General features: G+C 34.5%; 1 protein-coding gene across 2 annotated transcripts in view; it reads left to right on the top strand.

The window, feature by feature from the left end:
• The window catches only part of ADGRG6 (adhesion G protein-coupled receptor G6), a 124,364-nt gene that overhangs the window by 60,786 nt on the left and 44,341 nt on the right, over nt 1-19,237 (top strand). Inside the window, exons 4-8 of one of the 2 annotated variants that reach the window (XM_044917385.1) lie at nt 6,302-6,370; nt 8,844-8,924; nt 14,639-14,724; nt 17,714-17,766; nt 18,959-19,021. In XM_044917385.1, coding sequence (XP_044773320.1) covers nt 6,302-6,370; nt 8,844-8,924; nt 14,639-14,724; nt 17,714-17,766; nt 18,959-19,021 — 352 coding nt within the window. The remainder of the gene's footprint in view (nt 1-6,301; nt 6,371-8,843; nt 8,925-14,638; nt 14,725-17,713; nt 17,767-18,958; nt 19,022-19,237) is intronic. The other variant, XM_044917386.1, reaches the window with a different exon arrangement.

Below are 19,237 nucleotides of genomic sequence, written 5' to 3'. Positions count from 1 at the left end.
TCTGTATTTCCGTAGCTGCCTCTGTGCTAGAGGGGTAGAGCTGGTGATGGTGGGAGTCTGTAACATGGCCCACCAGCCTAACATTTTTACTGTCGGGCCCTTTCAGAGAGAATTTGCCAATCCCTGAAACTAGTCCAAAAAATCATGAGGCTCCTTTCATCTTTAGATGGCCATCTGGCTCTAGGAGGCATTTCTGTTTCCCAACCTAGGCCAGTCCCTTCCTTTAATATAAGGGCAGGAAACTGAAAATTAAAAAAATAAAAAAAAAGTAAGTGGCAAGGCAGTTGGACTAACATGCATATCTCCTGTCCCCCTTCCCCAGGATTTATATCTGGGTGTCCTCACATTTTCTTTAACACTGTCTTAAAACTCCTTTCCCAAGACTTACGATTACTGGGATGCATCGAACATATGCTTGTGTAATGTGGTCATCTGTACGTTTTCAAAATGATTTCATTGAAAGAGTAGCACAAGTTACAGACTCAGTGTGCTTGAATTCCTTTAATTTTTATAGCAGTCTTCTTGACATTCCACGATGACACCAAACACCGCATTCTGTGGATTCAGATATCCTGGGCTGTGTTTCAGGAGTCATCCCTGGATAGGGAGTTTCCTGCTGCTCAGTCATCAGCCTTGGGAGTTGAAGAACACAAGTCACTTATTAACTGGCAGGAAATACCTGTAAGAGAGATGATATCTAAGCTTGTTAGCTAAGCAGAACTTCAACAAATGAAAAATAGTTTGCTCTATTAACATTTTAACCTTCCCTTTTTTTCTGGAACATTTTGGCTTGCTGTTTATGGTAACAGTAATTTCCAAAAACTAATGATCAGTACAGTAACCAATGGGAAAATAGAATTTCATGCCTAACATTCCATTGGACTGACAGTGTCTGGTAAATATGACCTTTAATTCCAGATTCAACTTGTGGTGGAAGAATGAATAGATTTTCCAAAGGTCTTTTGCTGAGTAAATTATAGTATGAAAATAAGATGGTAAAACAGAACTGATTATATCTAACATTAAAACATTCTGTCATTTGTTCCCAATAGTAAATATCCTAGCCTTAATAAAATCAACATATTATTAATTAATGTTTCAACAATTTCAGAGTTAGACTCTTTTGTTTTCCTACACTATTCTAAGCCTAGTTGGGGAAAATACCTTAATTAAGAAATTTTCAGCAGTTTATTTTTTTTAACACAGTTAATCTTGTCCGTCTTTTTCAGAAAGAAATACTTTATTTAGCAGTAATCCTTTTTCATTTTATAACATCATTCCATTTCTTAGAATTTTTATTTTATAATTTTATTTTATTAAACATATTTTATTTACACAATTTTATTAAACATATTCAGTTTTATGACCTCCACAGAGAGACAGTTTTCCTAGTGAGTGGACTCTTTAATTATAACTGCAGTATTAGCCTGTGTTATGATTCAAGTTTAGATACTGGCTAATGTCCACCAATTTACACAAAGAACAAACAGTGCCTTCTATACCAGTTTTATTTATTTTCTGATGATGCTCTTTCCTGAGGAGTGGTACAGTATAACCCAATGAATGGTCTAAGTTCAAACATACTACATTTATTTAACAAGCATTTATTAAACACTTCCATTTATTAGCCACTTGTGGATGTAGCGATAAGGTGCAATTCATAAGTACACAACTTTTTGGTTATTCTTTTCTAGAAATTTTTGGATTCATACTGACTTTTGTTTTCACTTGCAAATTTTTGTGCTTAATTACCAAGGCTTCATCAACTCTTGGATTCCTTCCCTTTCATTTTCAGTTGTTATAGTTCTGTCCTTCACAGCCATAAAATTGTGACTCACTCTTGGCTCCTTCCTTTCATCCCTAAAAAAATTAGTGAGTGTATCATTTGTAGATAACTGAATTATTTTTTTAAATAATAAAATCAAGATAAAATTACTTTACAAAGGACTTTATTTTTGAAGATGTCCCAAACTCCTTATGAGCATAAATGGCTTCCAGAAATGTTATTTTAAATATATTTATGAAAAATTATAAAATTCAATTTAATAACTACAAAGAGGGAATTGAAAGCAATTATTTTTTTCTCATTATTGCAACTCGCTGTGAGGATTTAGCTATTACTTGGATTATCATTATGTAGAATGTAAGACAAATTCTTGGCTACACATCAGTCTTTTTTATCACCCTGTGTAAGTAGTGGCTTCTTTCAGTGGCAAAATTTTGGAAGGACAACAGATAGAGAAGAAAGATTAACAGCTTTGCAGCTTTTCATCACCTGTTCATTTTCGGTGATTACATTTTTCAAGGAAATTTGGCTCTAAATTTTGCAGTTAATATTAAGTAAATACCTTTAAAAACCTTTGTTGTATCCACAAACATCAGTGAACACACATAGGTCACATTCTGAATATAATTCCTTGATAATAATTATATCATGATCCAGGAAAGAAACTAGTCTCTTCTTCCTTAAAGATCTGGTTCATAAATATGTCCACATAGGAAAATTGTGAGAATGACTTTTTTTATGCAGGTATGCTGAAAATGGAACTGGGTGGAAATAAAAAGTTTGTGTACACTCTTTATATTTTATGTATTTGTTTATGTAATTCGGTGTATTTGTAATACAAGCTTTCATTTATCAATATAATTTCCTGCTAATTAAATTTGTCGCTTTTGGGGCACCTGGGTGGCTCTGTCAAGTTAACTGTCTGACTCTTGGTTTCAGCTCAGGTCCTGAATTCACGGTCATGGGATCGAGCCCCCCTTTCGGGCTCCACACGCCGTGGAGAGTCTGCTTGTTCCTCTCCCTCTGCTCCTCCCCTGACTCTCTCTCAAAAATAAATAAATGAATAAGTAGATAAATTAATAAACAAGCAAACAAATACAATCTTAAAAAATTTTTTTAAAAATCATGTGTCACTTATACTTACACCATGTAGTCTTCAGATTTAATTTCTATTGCTATATCAACTCATCATAAAACAGTGTTTATTGAGTATTTATAATGCAGCATTAATTTGCTAAACTGTAAGTACCCAAAAAGGAGCAACTTATACTTTAAATATTGAGAAGTGTTACAATTTCCTGTGACAAGGATGTCACATATTGGATTTATACTTGTTACCATACAATGAAACTGAGGAAATGTTTAAAAAAAATTGTTAAATATCTTGCTCTAAATCATAACTCTTCTGATTCTTTCCTCATTTCCACCTCTAAGCCCCTTAATATACTGCACTGGAAGTGTAGTGAGTCTAGAAACTTCTTTCCCACAGCATCTCCTTATCTCTCTTTGTCTAACAGAGATTTTCTATCAGTGGCAGAAGAGGTCTGAGGAACCGTTGACAGCAAACATTGTGTGTGATTTGAGAAGCACAGGAACTCCATCCAAGGGTCTCTCACTCTCTCATGTTGCAGTGGCTGATGTTTCCTCATTTTGAGTTTTGAAGCCTTTTTAGTTTTCAGAAGTTCCTCACTAAAATATAGGTACCTTACAGAGAAGTAGGTTCTGCAAAAAAAATGGGGCTTAAATTAAGTGTTATGAGAAAGAATAGTGGACAGAAAACATTGACAATAAAATTCTACCTCGGTCCTGACAAGGCAAGCCTCAACTTCTGCCTACTCAGATGCCCTTTTTCCATAGTGCACTTGTCTAAGTTTTCAGTCTTTCAAACTCACCCTCCCTATCTCTGCTTTCTTTCATAGCCAGGCTTCCTCTTTTTGCATTCATTTCTCAAATGGTGGTCATGAGTTCATCATTCCCACGCTACTGAAACTAATTCCTGTACAGTTACCACCAAAATTCCAATGCAAAGTTAACGGTCTTCTTGGTTTTGACCATTCTTGACCTTTCTAGTACACTTGATATGGCCACACCTTCTGTGAAACTTTCTTCACTTGAATTCTATAAAACCACCTTCTATAAGAACTATTTTTACTTCTCAGATTTAGAGCTCTTTAAAAAAATAGTATGATACTTAAATATAGGAATATCTCTGGTTCCATCAAATCTCCATTCTAGCTTGAGTGATCCCAGACACATCTACAGATTCTGTGGCATTGTTTCTTGGCTAGACCTCTTACAAAACCCTGTATACCTGCCCATGTATCCAGATGTCACACAGGCCCCTCAGTTCCCATTACTGGACTCATTCAACCCCCCCCATCTAAGTTTGCTGTTCTTTTAGTATTTCCTCTTTCCTTTTTTTTTTTTTTTTAAGGTTTTATTTATTCATTTGACAGAGAAAGACACAGCGAGAGAGGGAACCCAACAAGCAGGGGGAGTGGGAGAGGGAGAAGCAGGCTTCCCACGGAGCAGGGAGCCCCATGCGGGGCTCGATCCCAGGACCCTGAGATCATGACCTGAGCCGAAGGCAGACGCTTAACGACTGAGCCACCCAGGCGCCCCTCCTCTTTCCTTTTATGACATCATTATGTACCAGTTTCTCAAGCTGGAAACCAGAAAAATATCCCCTAGTCTTCCCTTTCTTTCTTTCTTCCTTCTCCAATTAGTTACTAAATATTATATATCCTATCTTTGGATGTCTTATATCCATCTCTCTCTTGCCCTCCTCATTGTACTCATGATATCAAGCCTGAATTAATACTATTATATATTCTTATTGTATATTCCCTTTTAGTTGGCCATGGAGCCTCAAAAGTGGTTTCAAATTTAAATCTTAATTTTCTCACTTAGTTTCCTTTCTTATTTTCCCTTTCCTTTAAGAAAGATTTCAAAATGTTATCAGTCTTCATGATGCATCAAGAAATTTATTCGGTAAAGATTGAGTACCCACCTACTATGTGTGTGGGATATGGCATTGGAAGACAGAGTCCCACCATTCATGGTGCCAACATTGTATAAGGCCTTCCACTAGTATCCATTACCTACATATCTGATCATTCCTGTACTCTACCCCAGTAATGCCAGGTCACCCAGGTCACAATGCACTGTCATCTTGATATGTATTTCAGTAATTCTGTTTGCTAGGAATATCCATCTCTAGTCTCTTGTCTTGATATTACTCACAGATATCCTTCGTTGTAATGGATCCTCTGTGCCCCATTCTCACTAAGCTGCTAGTTATGCCCTCCTTTGAGCCAGTGAGTACTTACAGCATTCAGAGAACTGTGACTCTATCTCCCATTCATGCCTCTCTGAGAGCAGTGACATTATCTTAGAGCATTATTCTAGCCTGTGTGCCTCACACACTAAACAGTGATTACATCTTTATTGACTGAACATGTAAATGTCTATGATGAGGGCTTCTTGCCAGTTAACTTCACAGACCTGCCTGTAGAGTTGGGTTTTTCCAAAGTAACATTCCTTCCTTGGGCTAGGTGCCTGGGGCAGTTGAGAATGAAGAAATCATGATTCATGAGGTGCTGTTAAACTGTTGGGAGGCTTTCTGCTTACGCACGTCAATTACCTAGTTAGACATCTTTTGTTAGATCACATACCTGCTCTGCCTTCATGGACTATTCCCACAGGACAGTTTGGAAAATGTTTAAATATTAGAATGGAATCACTGTCATAGAAATGTCCTTTTAAAATTGAATATATGTGTTCGTGTATGTGTATTCATATATAAATATTTGAATGTATTCTGTCTTTATGCGTAGTGCAGGTGCTTTGTGATAAGTTTAGCCCATCATCCCCAATCTCAACCTGTTGGTAAAAGTCTGTTAACTGTCAGGGAGATTTAGTGTAACAGAGAAAATCCATTACTCCTACTAGAAAGCCAGCTCTAATCTTGTTTCTTGCTGAGGATGAGTCAGTAAAAAAAAAAAGCTTGAAGTAAAAAGACACAGAGACCAACTTGAAGTCACAGAAACATATTTCTGGAATTGCAAATCACATAGGCTGGTGCCTGTGAACCCCAAATATGCATTTTATGAATATTAATAATATCTAAGTTCACTTTTGAAACTTACCTTTGATGTTTTTATTACTTTATTTATATGAATTTCTACCAGAGCTTTATAATTTATTCTGTGAAAAGGCCCTGGACTTTTTACACAAACTCTACTGGGCAGTAGCACCTCTTTTCCTTCCATGTGTGGATAGCCAATAAATTGAGTTAAAGATTCTGAGGGAAATTTCAATAATTTGATTTTACACTTGTGGAAATGAAGACACAAAGACCTTAAGAGACTTTCTTGATGTTGGAGTATTATCGATGGACTCTTCTAGGGCAGCTCCCAATATACCAACCATAAGATTCATGGTTTTTTGGGGGTTTTTTGGATAATGTCATTAAATCATCAATCAAACTTGTATAATCCCTCTGTGTTGATCAAGGTTCCTACCTGATCCCACTCCCGGCAGCAGAACTAGCCAACTGTGCCGATCTGGGGACCCTCTGCCAAGGTAGGGAGCCAACATCATCCTCTTGGAGTCTGTTTCCTACTTGCTATTTTGGATATTGTGGTTGTAATTATTTTGATTATTATCTTAATTTTCACTTGAGAAGCCAGAAACCAGCAAAACAGAAGAATTTCTGGATGTGTTTTAGTTGTGTGGGTGCACAGTACATACACTGTGGAGAAAGAATGCATTCACACACTGGATGACCATATTTCCATAAAGCACTGGGTTTTTAAATGTGAATGATTATATGCTATTAAACAAGGATTTATTTCATTTTTTCCCTCTTTTTATTCTCAAGAGTATTATAAAGTTCCCATATAAATATAGTCATGCAATATTTTGAAAAAGTATTCATGTGTAAAAAACAAGGGGAAAATTAAGTTAAATATTCGGTTAAGCTTGAGACAAGACCATAAGGCAATTCATGGTGTATAATATAACTTAAATATTAAGATAAAATTAGTTATATTAAACTAATCTTAATGTAATTGTATTGTTATAATGCACAATGATTATATTATGGCAAGTATTCCAATTTTATATTATGTACTAAATAGCTGCATACTAATAATACATAATTAAAGTTTTAAAATAATAAGTATTTTGCTTTAATTTTATCATTGCTCCTCCTAATTACTTATGACCCATTTTCATCCATTTATTCTATTAAATATTTCTTTATGAAGTAACGTGTTCTATGTACCACATTAAGAATCATGACAATGCCTTTTGAAAAAGCTGGATCTCTTATTAAGAGGATCATATCCTGAAAGTGACAGGGTTAGAAGTGCTTCTAAGTAGATGGAAACCTAAGCTCTCTTCTGTGGTTCCAGTGGGGGAGTAGTTAGGGAGAAGGGATGTAATACAGTATTATGTTTGCTTCTTTTCTGAGACAGTATTTCTTGTTGTTATTACTGATGAATGATCTATGAAAATAAAGTCATTACATAATTTCCACAAACTCACTGTAGTCTTAAAACAGTTAAATGAAATAGAAAGAAACTTTAATTTTGCTTAGTTCAAGATCTGAAGGGTTTTTTAAATTGTTTTTTTCTTTTAATCTGAGATACCTATAGTATTCATTCTTTGGGTCAAAGACCAGATGCCCAGTATCCCACTCCCCACCCATGTCCTAAATGGCCAAAAAACATTTTTAAATTCATTGATGTATTTTGCACTAAGAAAAATGTAATTGATTGTTCATAATTTTTTTTTTTTTTTTTTAAAGATTTTATTTTTATTTATTTGACAGAGAGAAAGAGCGAGAGCAGGAACACAAGCAGGGGGAGTGGGAGAGGGAGAAGCAGGCTTCCTGCAGAGCAAGGAGCCCGATGCGGGGCTCGATCCCAGGACCCTGGGATCATGACCTGAGCCGAAGGCAGACGCTTAACGACTGAGCCACCCAGGCGCTCCTGTTCATAATTTTAAAAAATAAAAACTTCAAAAAGAATCCCCATTTTTAAGAATTATATATTACTTTGGAATGGAAAATTATTTTAGTTAAGGATGCATATTTTGAATCAAAGAATTTCACTTTCAGAAGGTAATCATAATCATAATTACTTAATCACTTAATGTATAATCACACACATGTTTTAAATTTAGGTAATATTTTTAAAATTGAGATATATAACAAATGGTCATTGTACACATGAATGTCCATCTAATACAAACATACTCCTAAGATAAGCTAAAGGGAAATAGTATGTATCATTATTTTACTCCCTATACAGCTCTTCTAGAATCCCTTAAAAAGATATTAAAGCATTACATAGGGTTTAATCTTTGAAAGTTTTAATAGTATAAGAAGCATAGCTATAACATAATGTCTTGAAAATGTCTCCCCCGTAAGGCTTGTCTTTACGAAATCCATTTTATCCATCAACATTCAGTAGAGTTACTGGGATCTGTAAATGATTCTACACATTTATATTCTATATAGTCTATACATTTCATTCTCTTTTGTTTTTCTTTACATTTATCTTCTCAAGGAGAAATACATTTTCCTCTGAGACTTTACTTCTCTAGCCTCAGCGGAAGACTAATTAGTTGAGATAATTTTTCTAACGGATAGATGCAATACAGACTGCCTTCTCTAGCCGTTTCTTTTTACCAACTTAGGAAATTGAATTTTAGAAAGACTTAGTAATTCACTCTGTGGTCATCAGCCTGTTACGGGCAGACGGGCAGACCTGGGTCTAGAATCTAAATGTTTCTCCTCTTGTTCCTCAGTGCCGGTTCCAAACTCTTGGACAATGTGACAGCAAAGGCCATAGGAAGTGATTCTTAATGTGCCATAGGGAAGCACTGCTTCATTTTATGCATTGTAACCCTAGGGTCTGTTGTATTTAGTAGCAAGAAATGGTTTCTGTTCCTCTTCCGTATATTTTCAAGCATTAATTGTAGATTGCTCATCCATATTAACTGCCATGGGCTCCTTGCAAAATTACATCTTTCTCATCTTTATTACCAGCTACTGTAGACTCTCCTAGTACACCACCCACTGTCACCACTAACATGCCTGTTACTAATAGAATCGATAAACAATGGAATGGTAAGAAATCATTACCTTTTATATTCATAGTATGTCTGATGTGATAAAAAATTGTATTCTAAGAGTGGGACTATCTAATGTTCAAACAAAATTTCTGTTATTGGACTCAATCGGTACCTCTGGACATTTGCAAAGATTAGTAAGATAAATAACTATCACTTGGCTCCCTTGAGTTCCTTATTCTAATGACTGGCGGTATGAGTACATTTCCAGTACTACTCTGGTACACTTTTAGCAAAAACTGCTTTCAAAGGAAGCTTTAAGAGAAAAGCATTTAATTAAAGGGATTAATTTGCTTTATACTAGATATCTGAAAAAACATTCATGATATTTTGTCAGATTATTCTCTTCAGGAAACTAGTTTCTTAAAGAATTTTATAATTTCAAAAAAACTAAATTATGCTACTAATGTAATTTTTCACTGAAGCCAACTTTATTTATGTTTAGGTGTTCATGACATTTGCATCAATTTATATGGTAATACTTTGCTTTCTGTTTTTATTTGTTGAAGAATAATGGTTAGAATGTGATTACATATCAACTAAGTCAATTTTCAGCTGACAGAATTTCAATTTAAGTGCCAATACTCCTTGCCTCTTTTTCCATATATACTTCTCTATTTATATTATTTGTAATTTGTAACTAGGGCAGTTATATGAGATACAGAAATGAGCAGGGAAAATGCCAGGTAACATGAATTATTATTTAGTCTGCCACCTATATGGACTACATAGCCTTTTGGTAATTCAGAGTAAATGATTTAAGTCTCTTCTAGAAAAGAGAAATTCCAATCAGGTGACCACACCATTGCCTCGCATACAGTAATATTCTCAAATATGACCTATTAGAAACAAAGGAATTTTCTCAACCCCAGTCATTTAACTTGTGAGGCCAAAACATCTGTAACATATCACCAGGGACCAAAACCCAGAGAAAAGAAACCCACAGAGTTCATTTTTTCTTTGGCTTCGGGGGTTACACCAACTTGCTCTGTGAGGACATTTAAATTGGAAGTATGGAATATTTTACATGAAACATAGATATAAATTTCACTAGGGTTATAAAGACATCGATTCAGGGAAGTGTTTATGGTTATTCTGGTAGTTACACCAAGGAGATTTATGATAGGGCAAACATTCCAGCAACCCCCAGAAAAGCAGCCGCGGTTGATGTTCCCAGTGCATATTTCACATGGACTCCAGCCAGGAGATGGGAATATTATAATTCTGACTAAGTATTTCGCTTTGTATGAGCATACAAAGAGCCTCTGTGGCATTCTCCCTCCAGGACTGGCACATCCTCTACTGCCCAAGAACGTTTATATGATGCTTCAGAGTCCTTGACTTGGTGGAGTGGAGCTGGATTCACTCAATCATGTCATTTCTGACATTCTTGAAGAGAGCCTTGTTCAGCCATCTCTCTCTGCGTCATAACCTTCATTGGAGTTTCAACAAAGCAAGCAAATGTTAGAATCAGTTAAAATGGTTTGACTTGACTACATTAAAGGAAAAAATGCAATTTAGATGATTCTTGATAAAAATGTAATGCTAGCGTTTAAGAATATTCAAAAGTCATCCTGTGGTAGAAATATTCTCAAAATTGTGTATTCAAATCCATGTACCATCAGAACAATTTTTACCACATCCTTGAACCACCTACACTATTGATTTGATGGGTTTTTTTCCCTAAACTGACTCACATTTTTACTTAAACATTTGCATTTATATGGGAAAATTGATACCACTATTATAAAATCGGTACTGTTTGTTGTAAAATAGAAATGAAAAGCGAGAATAAATGTAATGAAAACAATGTTATTGAATTCTCCCTATATGCTATTGCTTTCTCATATCCCTATGCCTGAAGCCTTCATTATCTTTTTAAAAAGGGAGAGTAACAAAGTGTTAGAGACAGACTATAATCTAATTAATATTTTTTTTGAAGTAGTCAAATTAGAAATAATTGGAAAGAGAATTACTTATTCACCTTGTGAATAAATGGGATTTAATGTCATGTTGTAGACTATCTAACATCATTTGCATAGTGTCAGCAATTCTAGATACACTTTTCGTGTTCCTTGGGAAACTGACACAGTAAACATTTTCAGGCTTATGATCTGGTATATTAGAGAATCCTATTTTATTCACTGTAAGAAAGATAGGCACAACTATCAAATTTTTCATCTAACTTATCCAGTCCTTTAAATTCTGGCTTATCAAAGAGTTTTGCTGGATCTATCAGTGGTAATTGGCTGGTGTGGGGAGGGCTGGGGGGGTTGAGACTGTTTGATAATCAGACACATTTCTTCAGTGTATCAATGAAATTTGTTTTCCTAAACTTTATGAAGTGTTCCTATTTCTCTATGTAAAGTTCTTTTTGTTATCTTCAATAGGACTTTTATCTGATACCTCAGAATGTATCCTAGGAAAATAGTATCTTTAAGTTACTTTTCATAAACAGATATTTCTGTATGTAATGGATAATCTAGGTATTCCCACAAATAACTTTTGTGCCTTTTACATTACATTCTTAAGGAGAGCTCTTGGGCCAATTATTATTCGCATATCAAATCATCTCTTCTGTGCTTGAAGCATCACTCTGTTGCTACTGAATATTAAATCTTGTGGGGTCAACCCAAGTAACCCAAGTAAGGAACTAACTCTGTTAGTCCTTATTATTGTTCTAAAAACCTAGCTTACAGGTATTAACTGTGTCACTGCTTCTAGATTCTTAATGTACATTTAATTACTCAAATAAAAAAAATATTCTCTGGATATGTGTATAGATTGGACAATCAATCTAGCTATATATGCCGGGCATCTAAAATCATGTGTGTAGTATGAGCAGAACTCCAGTCATATTATAAATGTGACTGTCAGGTTATAACTGCCTCATCACCAGTTCAAAGAAATGATTTTGACTCTAAAATAACACTGGGTTTATATTTTCACATCTCTCTTTTCAAAAAAGTATTTTAAAATCTACCTTTTCAAACCTGTATTTCACACCCTTAAATATAGAATAAATATGTAGTGTCATTTCTATGTCTCCCAAGAAACCCTAAAAAGAGTGTTAAGAAGGACCAAAAAAATGATTAATTGGAGAAAGACCTATTGACGGGAATATACCCTTTCGATACCATATCTGTAACAGCAAGCAATGATTTCTACTTTGAGGTTCTGCTCGACTGAAAGAGTCCTCTATTGAAAAATGGGTATACCCATAAATGCTTCTCCCCACCCCACTCCCACTCCCCTCGCCCCGCCCCACCTCAAGAAAGATCTGTCATGAATTCTGGCTTGGATGTCATTATTAGGAATGGAATATATGAAAATGTGTGATTAGCTTTTACTATTGAGACACTGTGGGAGTTGTTACATCAATAGAAGACCCCTTGACTGCTAGGATGACGTGGGAAAGCCTGAATCAGGATGTCTTAATTGTGCATTTTCTGCAACAACAATGCTTAAGCCAATTATTTTGCTGCAATCCAAAACCCCTCCTACCAATTCTTTGGAGGACATTTTATCTTGCTTTGACAGTTCACTCCTGGACATATCTCATGTTTACTTGTTGGCTACATTATTCAGAAATTTTTAAAATAATATAACAAGTAGACTCCACTGAGTGTATAAATACCTCATTCTAAGGCTTCTGCAGGGAGACTGCTTGAAAATGATCTATAGCACAAGAGAATCTGTAACATAAGATGTTATGTTGTTCTCTGTGTTCACATATTTTATTTGCTATAAGCAATATAACTCTAGGGAGAGTGCTGTATTTATAGATTGAATTAGGCTGTCTCTGATATTGGATGTCTTTCTCATGTATAAATAACAGCAGATTGAAAAAAATGAGGCGGGAAATATTTAAAATTTAAGGAAGACTATCTTAAATGTTTCCAAAACATTTCAGAAATGTCAGTGATAAAAAATAATGAATTTTAGTATTTTGCATTATTTTCCTGAGAGGGAAAGAACACTACTCTTAAACATATGCTTTAGGTCTCCATCTAGTGGTAGCTTTTCAGCTACTCTGCTGACACCAGGGAGCATACACAGGATAGCCTTAGGATCCTGGAATGACTCTTGGACCTCTGCAATTTGAATTTCTCCTCAGTCATTCAGAATGTCCATGATTTGATATGATGATATAATACAGTGTGAAAGCGTTTTTAAAAATCTGAATTAATAGCATTTGTTTTGAATATATTCCTCTAAATATCTTAAATTCAGAATATTTTTAGAGGAACATAAAATCAGTATCATTAAAATACCTGAAAAGCTTTAGACGCTAAATAACCTAGTCTGCATAAGTTAAACCACTTGTCCTCAGACTTGTACCAATTTCATATATTTATATTGTTACATCTGGGAGTGGCAAAATTTTTAGCATGAGATTCTGATCCCATACTGGAAAAGCATTCCTTTAGTAGTGGGACTGGAATTTGCATTTTGGTAGATATGGGGGTTTCCAGAGGCAGAGTTTTATATTTTTTCTACTGACTTCCCAACTTTTTTTTTTATTAAATCTATTCCCCAACATTGTCTTAATTGTATATTTCTATGTTTTCTGTGCATACTTTACTTAAGATATACCAAAATATAAGCATGAAGAAAGATGACTGACTATAATGGAGATTCAATTTTTTTTCTCTGTATAGCCTATGATATTTTTAAATGATATTTTTTTTATTAGCTGCTTATAGTAAGGTACCCTATAACACACATCTAGAAAGATTTAGCAAACCCTGGCTGGTGACTTCAATTTGCATTTACTATATATATATATATCAGGCTACTTTAAAGATTGTCCCAAAAAGAAAAAAGCAAACCTTCTTTTCTCATAAGATTTTCTTTTTAAAGCAACTTAGTCCAGTTAAAATTCTGTCTGCAAATATTCTTTCTTTTCCCCCTTTACTTTGATACAAGTGACTGTATTTATGGAATAAATGAATTTATGAAAAATCTGGTAAATGACTCAGTAGAAGTAAATGCTATATTGGGGAAGGGAAAGAGAAAAGGAAGAATAAGGGGCTGAGGGCACCAAGTATGTGTATGCCTATTCTTTTTCAGGTTAACTTCTGTCCATCATCCCACTCAAGTTTGCATACCTTATACTCTGTCATTCTTTCTAACATACAAAAAAAAAAATGATAGTTTCTTGTTATAAGAGATCAAACTGTACATGAAGAAGTCATGAAAAAATTTTGGAATTCCGTATCCAAAATCTATAGAATTAAGGAAATACGTAGGTGATAATTGAGAACCAGTGAATTATTTATAAGAATAAACTGAGAACTCTTTCTAAGAAGTTACAAAGGTCAATGAACATAAAGTCAAGATATCTCAAATTTTCTGTACCTGTGTAGAAGGTGTTTTATTTTTTTAGGTTTTTTTTTTTAATTGAAGTCTAGCTGACACACGATATTATGGTGTACAACATAGTGATTCAACAAGTCTGTATGTTCTGCTGTGCTCAGCATGAGTATGGCTACTGTCTGTCATACAAATGTTATTACAATGCCATTGACTATATTCTCTGTACTGTATCTTTTATTATTGTGACTTATTAATTCCGTAACTGGAAACCTGTATCTCCCAAAAAAGGCATTTCTTTTAAATTGTGTGAAATTGTGTGATTGTAAATTTAAATTGAGAATTATATGACTGTAAAATATAATTAACGGACTAAATCCTATTTCCAATGGACAGATGGAATTGTCTATAGAATTTCCATAGTGATTCAAAATATCCTTCGTCACCCTGAGGTTAAAGTACAGAGCAAGGTAGCAGAATGGGTAAGTGAACTTGTACAATTTCTTCTTTGTTTTGAATCCTTTAACCTCTGGAAATCTGGAGAGGACTCTACTGTCTGGATAACTGAATCCACAGATCACATGGAAACATAGACACTGTTCCTTATATATATAATATACTCTGAGTAGACATAGAAGTGAGGTGTATGCTGATGCCTAGAAAGGGAGGTGCATTTGAATCAGGGACAAGCCTAATAGATTATTATTGTCTAAAGAAGAAAAGTACCGGGGCTCCTGGGTGGCTCAGTTGGTTAAGCTGCCTTCAGCTCAGGTCATGATCCTGGAGTCCCGGGATCGAGTCCCGCATCGGGCTCCCTGCTCGGCGGGGAGTCTGCTTCTCCCTCTGACCCTCCTCCCTCTCATGCTCTCTGTCTCCCATTCTCTCTCTCAGATAAATAAATAAAATCTTTAAAAAAAAAAAAAAAGAAGAAGAAGAAAAGTACCACACAAATAGAAATATATTTTCATAGGTATCTTTATTTACTATTATATCCCTACAATTTCAGCAGAACTTTAAAAATAGATTATATATTTTTTATTTAATTGTTTGAATGTTTGATTCATACAACAAAAAGCATAACAAAATATATCATGAAAATATTCTACCCATCTCTGTAGCTCATCTCCCTGGAGACCAACCCATCTGCTTAGAAATCATTGTTAATTTTTCTTGTTTGTTTTTTTGCCCCTGAATTTCTTTGTGTATATAAAAGAAAATAAGACTATAGATGCTTCTTTTTCCTCCTTTTTACACTAAAAACATATTTTGCATACCATTCTACATTGTGTTTATTTTTGTTATTGCCAGATTTACATCAAAAGTGTTCACAGACCTTTTCTTTTTTTTTCAAAACAGTGCATAGTATTCCATTATGTGGCTGGCTGGTCATTAATTTAGCAAGTCTTCTGTTGATAGAGATTTAGGGTATACTAATTTATTTAATCAGTATTCTATTAATGAAAAGTTTTGTAATTTCCAGTAAAAAGAAACTTTAGCATTTTATTTTCTTGTCCTTACAGATATCATCTATGTTTATTTTTTGTCTCCATAACAAAAATTTCATCTTCCATAGGTTTCTTTTTTTTTTTCTATTTTATTTTCTGTCTGCTGCATACTGTGGGACTTTGTACTGCTTTTTATGTATAATACTATTACAGTTCAAACACTGAATAAAGTCACTCTAGTATACATTTTGAGAAAGATGGGTTTTCTTATGCAGAAGATATCTAGTAAACATGCCCTTGGTAGCAAAACAAAGTTAAATCATACATTGAGAGGTAGTGGTGACTGACTCTCTCTCTATCTTTGAAGAATAACTTAATATGACAATACAATCTTGTTTTGAAGGGTCTATAGTAAGAAAAGTCCTGTTTTCAATACACTTTAAAACAAGCTGACCACAGGAAAGAATAGTATGTATATAACAATTCTATTATAAAATTGAGGGGAGAAGTGACATTCTCTAATAGAAGTCAACAAAAAATACTGCTGTTGATTTTTTGGACTGATACATTAAAGTCAGTAATTAATTCAAACACTGGGAGATATGTTTCATTTCCAAATGGAGAGCAGCTTTAAAGAAATAGCCTATTCTTTTTTTAATTTAATTTAACTTTATTTTTTATTAACATATAATGCATTATTTGTTTCAGGGGTACAGGTTTGTGATTCATCAGTCTTAACAATTCACAGCGCTCACCATAGCACATACCCTCCCCAATGTCTTGCAACCCATTTACTTTCAAGAATTCTTCTTTTTGTTTTAAGTCAGAATGATTTCAAAAGATAAAATTATTTTCATTCTCAAATAAGCCACTACTAATATTATTAATCTGGGAAATAAACATTCACTAGAGAGTCTGTGCCTTAGGCAGCCTATAATTTTACATTTATATTTATTACATGCATAGTTTTCAACATAGCTTCATTCTCATCTGAAGCTAAACTTTACTGGAAACTTTTCATTTAAGATGCAAAATACCAAAGCAGATGCTTGATACTAGAGAAAACATAAGTGGTGTCCCTGATTCATATTATTGCTGTTTATAATTTTAAAATAATTTAATACTTTTTGTCAGCACTTTGTAGAGTTTACATTCAATTTTAGGAATGCTTGCAAGGAAGGCTAACTGTGTGTATGAAATAAGACCTAAAAAACCCTTTGGAGGTGATACAGAAATAGGAAGATTTCATATCAGTAAAGAAATCCCATTTGTGATTGTATTGGACAATGCATCATGGAAGGTTGTAATTTATATTGAGAGGAATCCATAATACATTGCTTCTTTAAAAAGTCTGGTACTAAGACCCATAAGACTGTTAAATAACCCACATAATAATTAACATAGTTCCCAATAATGTTGAACTCATTTTGTTTGTGTTTTTAAAGGTTTGTATTGTTAATTTGTAATTTTTCTTACTGATATCCTTATGAGGTGATACTTACTAGAAGAATATGTGTTATTGTACCAAGTGTTTGTTGAATGAAGAATATGGATGGTATTTACTGTGCTTATCCTCCTGTGTAACCCTCATTGTTATGGCTAATTCGAAGAACCACTACATTGGGGCCCATTATAATATGGGCTAGAGAGGAAAGTATAGTGTTTCCAGACAAACAGACTTGGGTTCCAATCTGGGATCTGCTACTTCTTAGTTGGGGACACTGGGGACATTGGGCAAGCTATTTCTTCTCCATGAAGCTCAGTTTCTTCATCTATAAGGGTGGGGGAGCAGATAATACCTATCTCATTAGTTGTTGTGAGATCAAAGAAACAACCTTTGTAAAATTCTTGGCATATAATGATCCAGTGACTGTTATCTTTACCTTTCTTTCACTCCTCTGGCTCTCTGGGATTTTCCCAGGGTCTTATTCCAATAACAACTTATCTTTTGGGGGAAAGAAACTAGATTCAGATATTTTTTTAGAAAGTATTACCAGAACTCACCCTTTTCCATTGTATTTTTCAGCTCAATTCAACCTTCCAAAATTGGAACTACACTGTTTATGTGGTTAACATCAGGTAAATGACAGAATAAATGATTTGAAAAATAAAAATTAGTGTCTAATTTAATGCTACTCTATATCTCTCTGATTATACCCCACACACTTGATACCAGTACATACACACATGCACCATATTCATAGTCTTTCTGAAACAACTCTATATTATGGCATTTCTTTGCACAAAAATCTTCAGTGATGCAGCAATTGGTTTTAATTTTTTTTTGATCATGGATCCCAATCTTTAAAAAAAAATTACTTATGTATTCCCAAAATATATTTGTGATTTTAAATAAATTTGTGTCTTACTTAACCAGTATGTTATAAATATATCACAGATTATAAGAAGATAATCAAATATATATAGAAGTACTGTTGGTTTCATCTCACACCCCAGTGAACCATTGAGAGCACCCCCGGTTTGGAGACTGTTTTTCTTTTTTTTTTTTTTTTTTTTTAAAGATTTTATTTATTTGAGAGAGAGCACATGAGAGGGGGGAGGGGCAGAGGGAGAAGCAGACTCCCTGCCGAGCAGGGAGCCCGATGCGGGACTCGATCCCGGGACTCCAGGATCATGACCCGAGCCGAAGGCAGTCGCTCAACCGACTGAGCCACCCAGGCGCCCTGGAGACTGTTTTTCTATAAAATAAGACATTTACAGTGTGCACCTAGCTTTTCAAAAATATCTTTTGCTCTCCTATTTAAATACTTTAACTGCCTGGCAAATAGTATCATCCACATATCCTCCTCTGTACCTTGTTTTCATAGTTTTAAATTAGTTTTCAAAAGTGTATGTCACTAACCCTAAACAGATACTCTGTGAACCCAAGAGATGTCGTAAGTTAACACAGAAAAAGGGATCACATATTGAATTAGCTCAGGAAGTACATTCTTAAACAAACTGAAACAGATTTCTATATATCTGAACATCTCAGATTATTTAGTATAACCAACATGCATCGAGAATCTTTTTTTTTTTTTTTTTGCATCAAGAATCTTGAAAACGGAGCAAGGGCACACAGCTGCCAAACTTATTTGACAATGGAGCCATTCGATCTCAGGCATATGAAAAGAACTGGAACCTCAGGACACATATTGGGAAATACTGGCTTAGAATGTTCATTTTGCCTCTTTCTTTTACTTCCTCAAATTTTGTTGTTGATGATGTGACAGATGAGGTTGATAATGAATATATATATTTGTATTTATAGTTTTCACCAGAGCACGGGAGAGGACAAGATTAAAGTCAGGAGAAGCATTGTGAATGATCAAAGGTAACACTGACAAAGTCTTACAGAAAGTGTAACATCCTTTTCTAACTCTCTGTTTTGACCCGTAGAAAAATGAAAATAATGAGATAAGAGAGAAACATTTTAATCAGGTAGCACTTTTAAGTTAATTCTTTAGCACTAGTGCACTAATTTTTTTTCCTTGTAGTTAAGACCATCAAATAGTAGAATGGATAGAGATGTACACCCAATGAGAAGTAA

Source organism: Neomonachus schauinslandi, chromosome 8, assembly GCF_002201575.2.
Source record: "Neomonachus schauinslandi chromosome 8, ASM220157v2, whole genome shotgun sequence".
NCBI lineage: Eukaryota > Metazoa > Chordata > Mammalia > Carnivora > Phocidae > Neomonachus > Neomonachus schauinslandi.
Note: the sequence above shows the minus strand (reverse complement) of the source record. Positions and strands in the feature narration are given on the sequence as shown.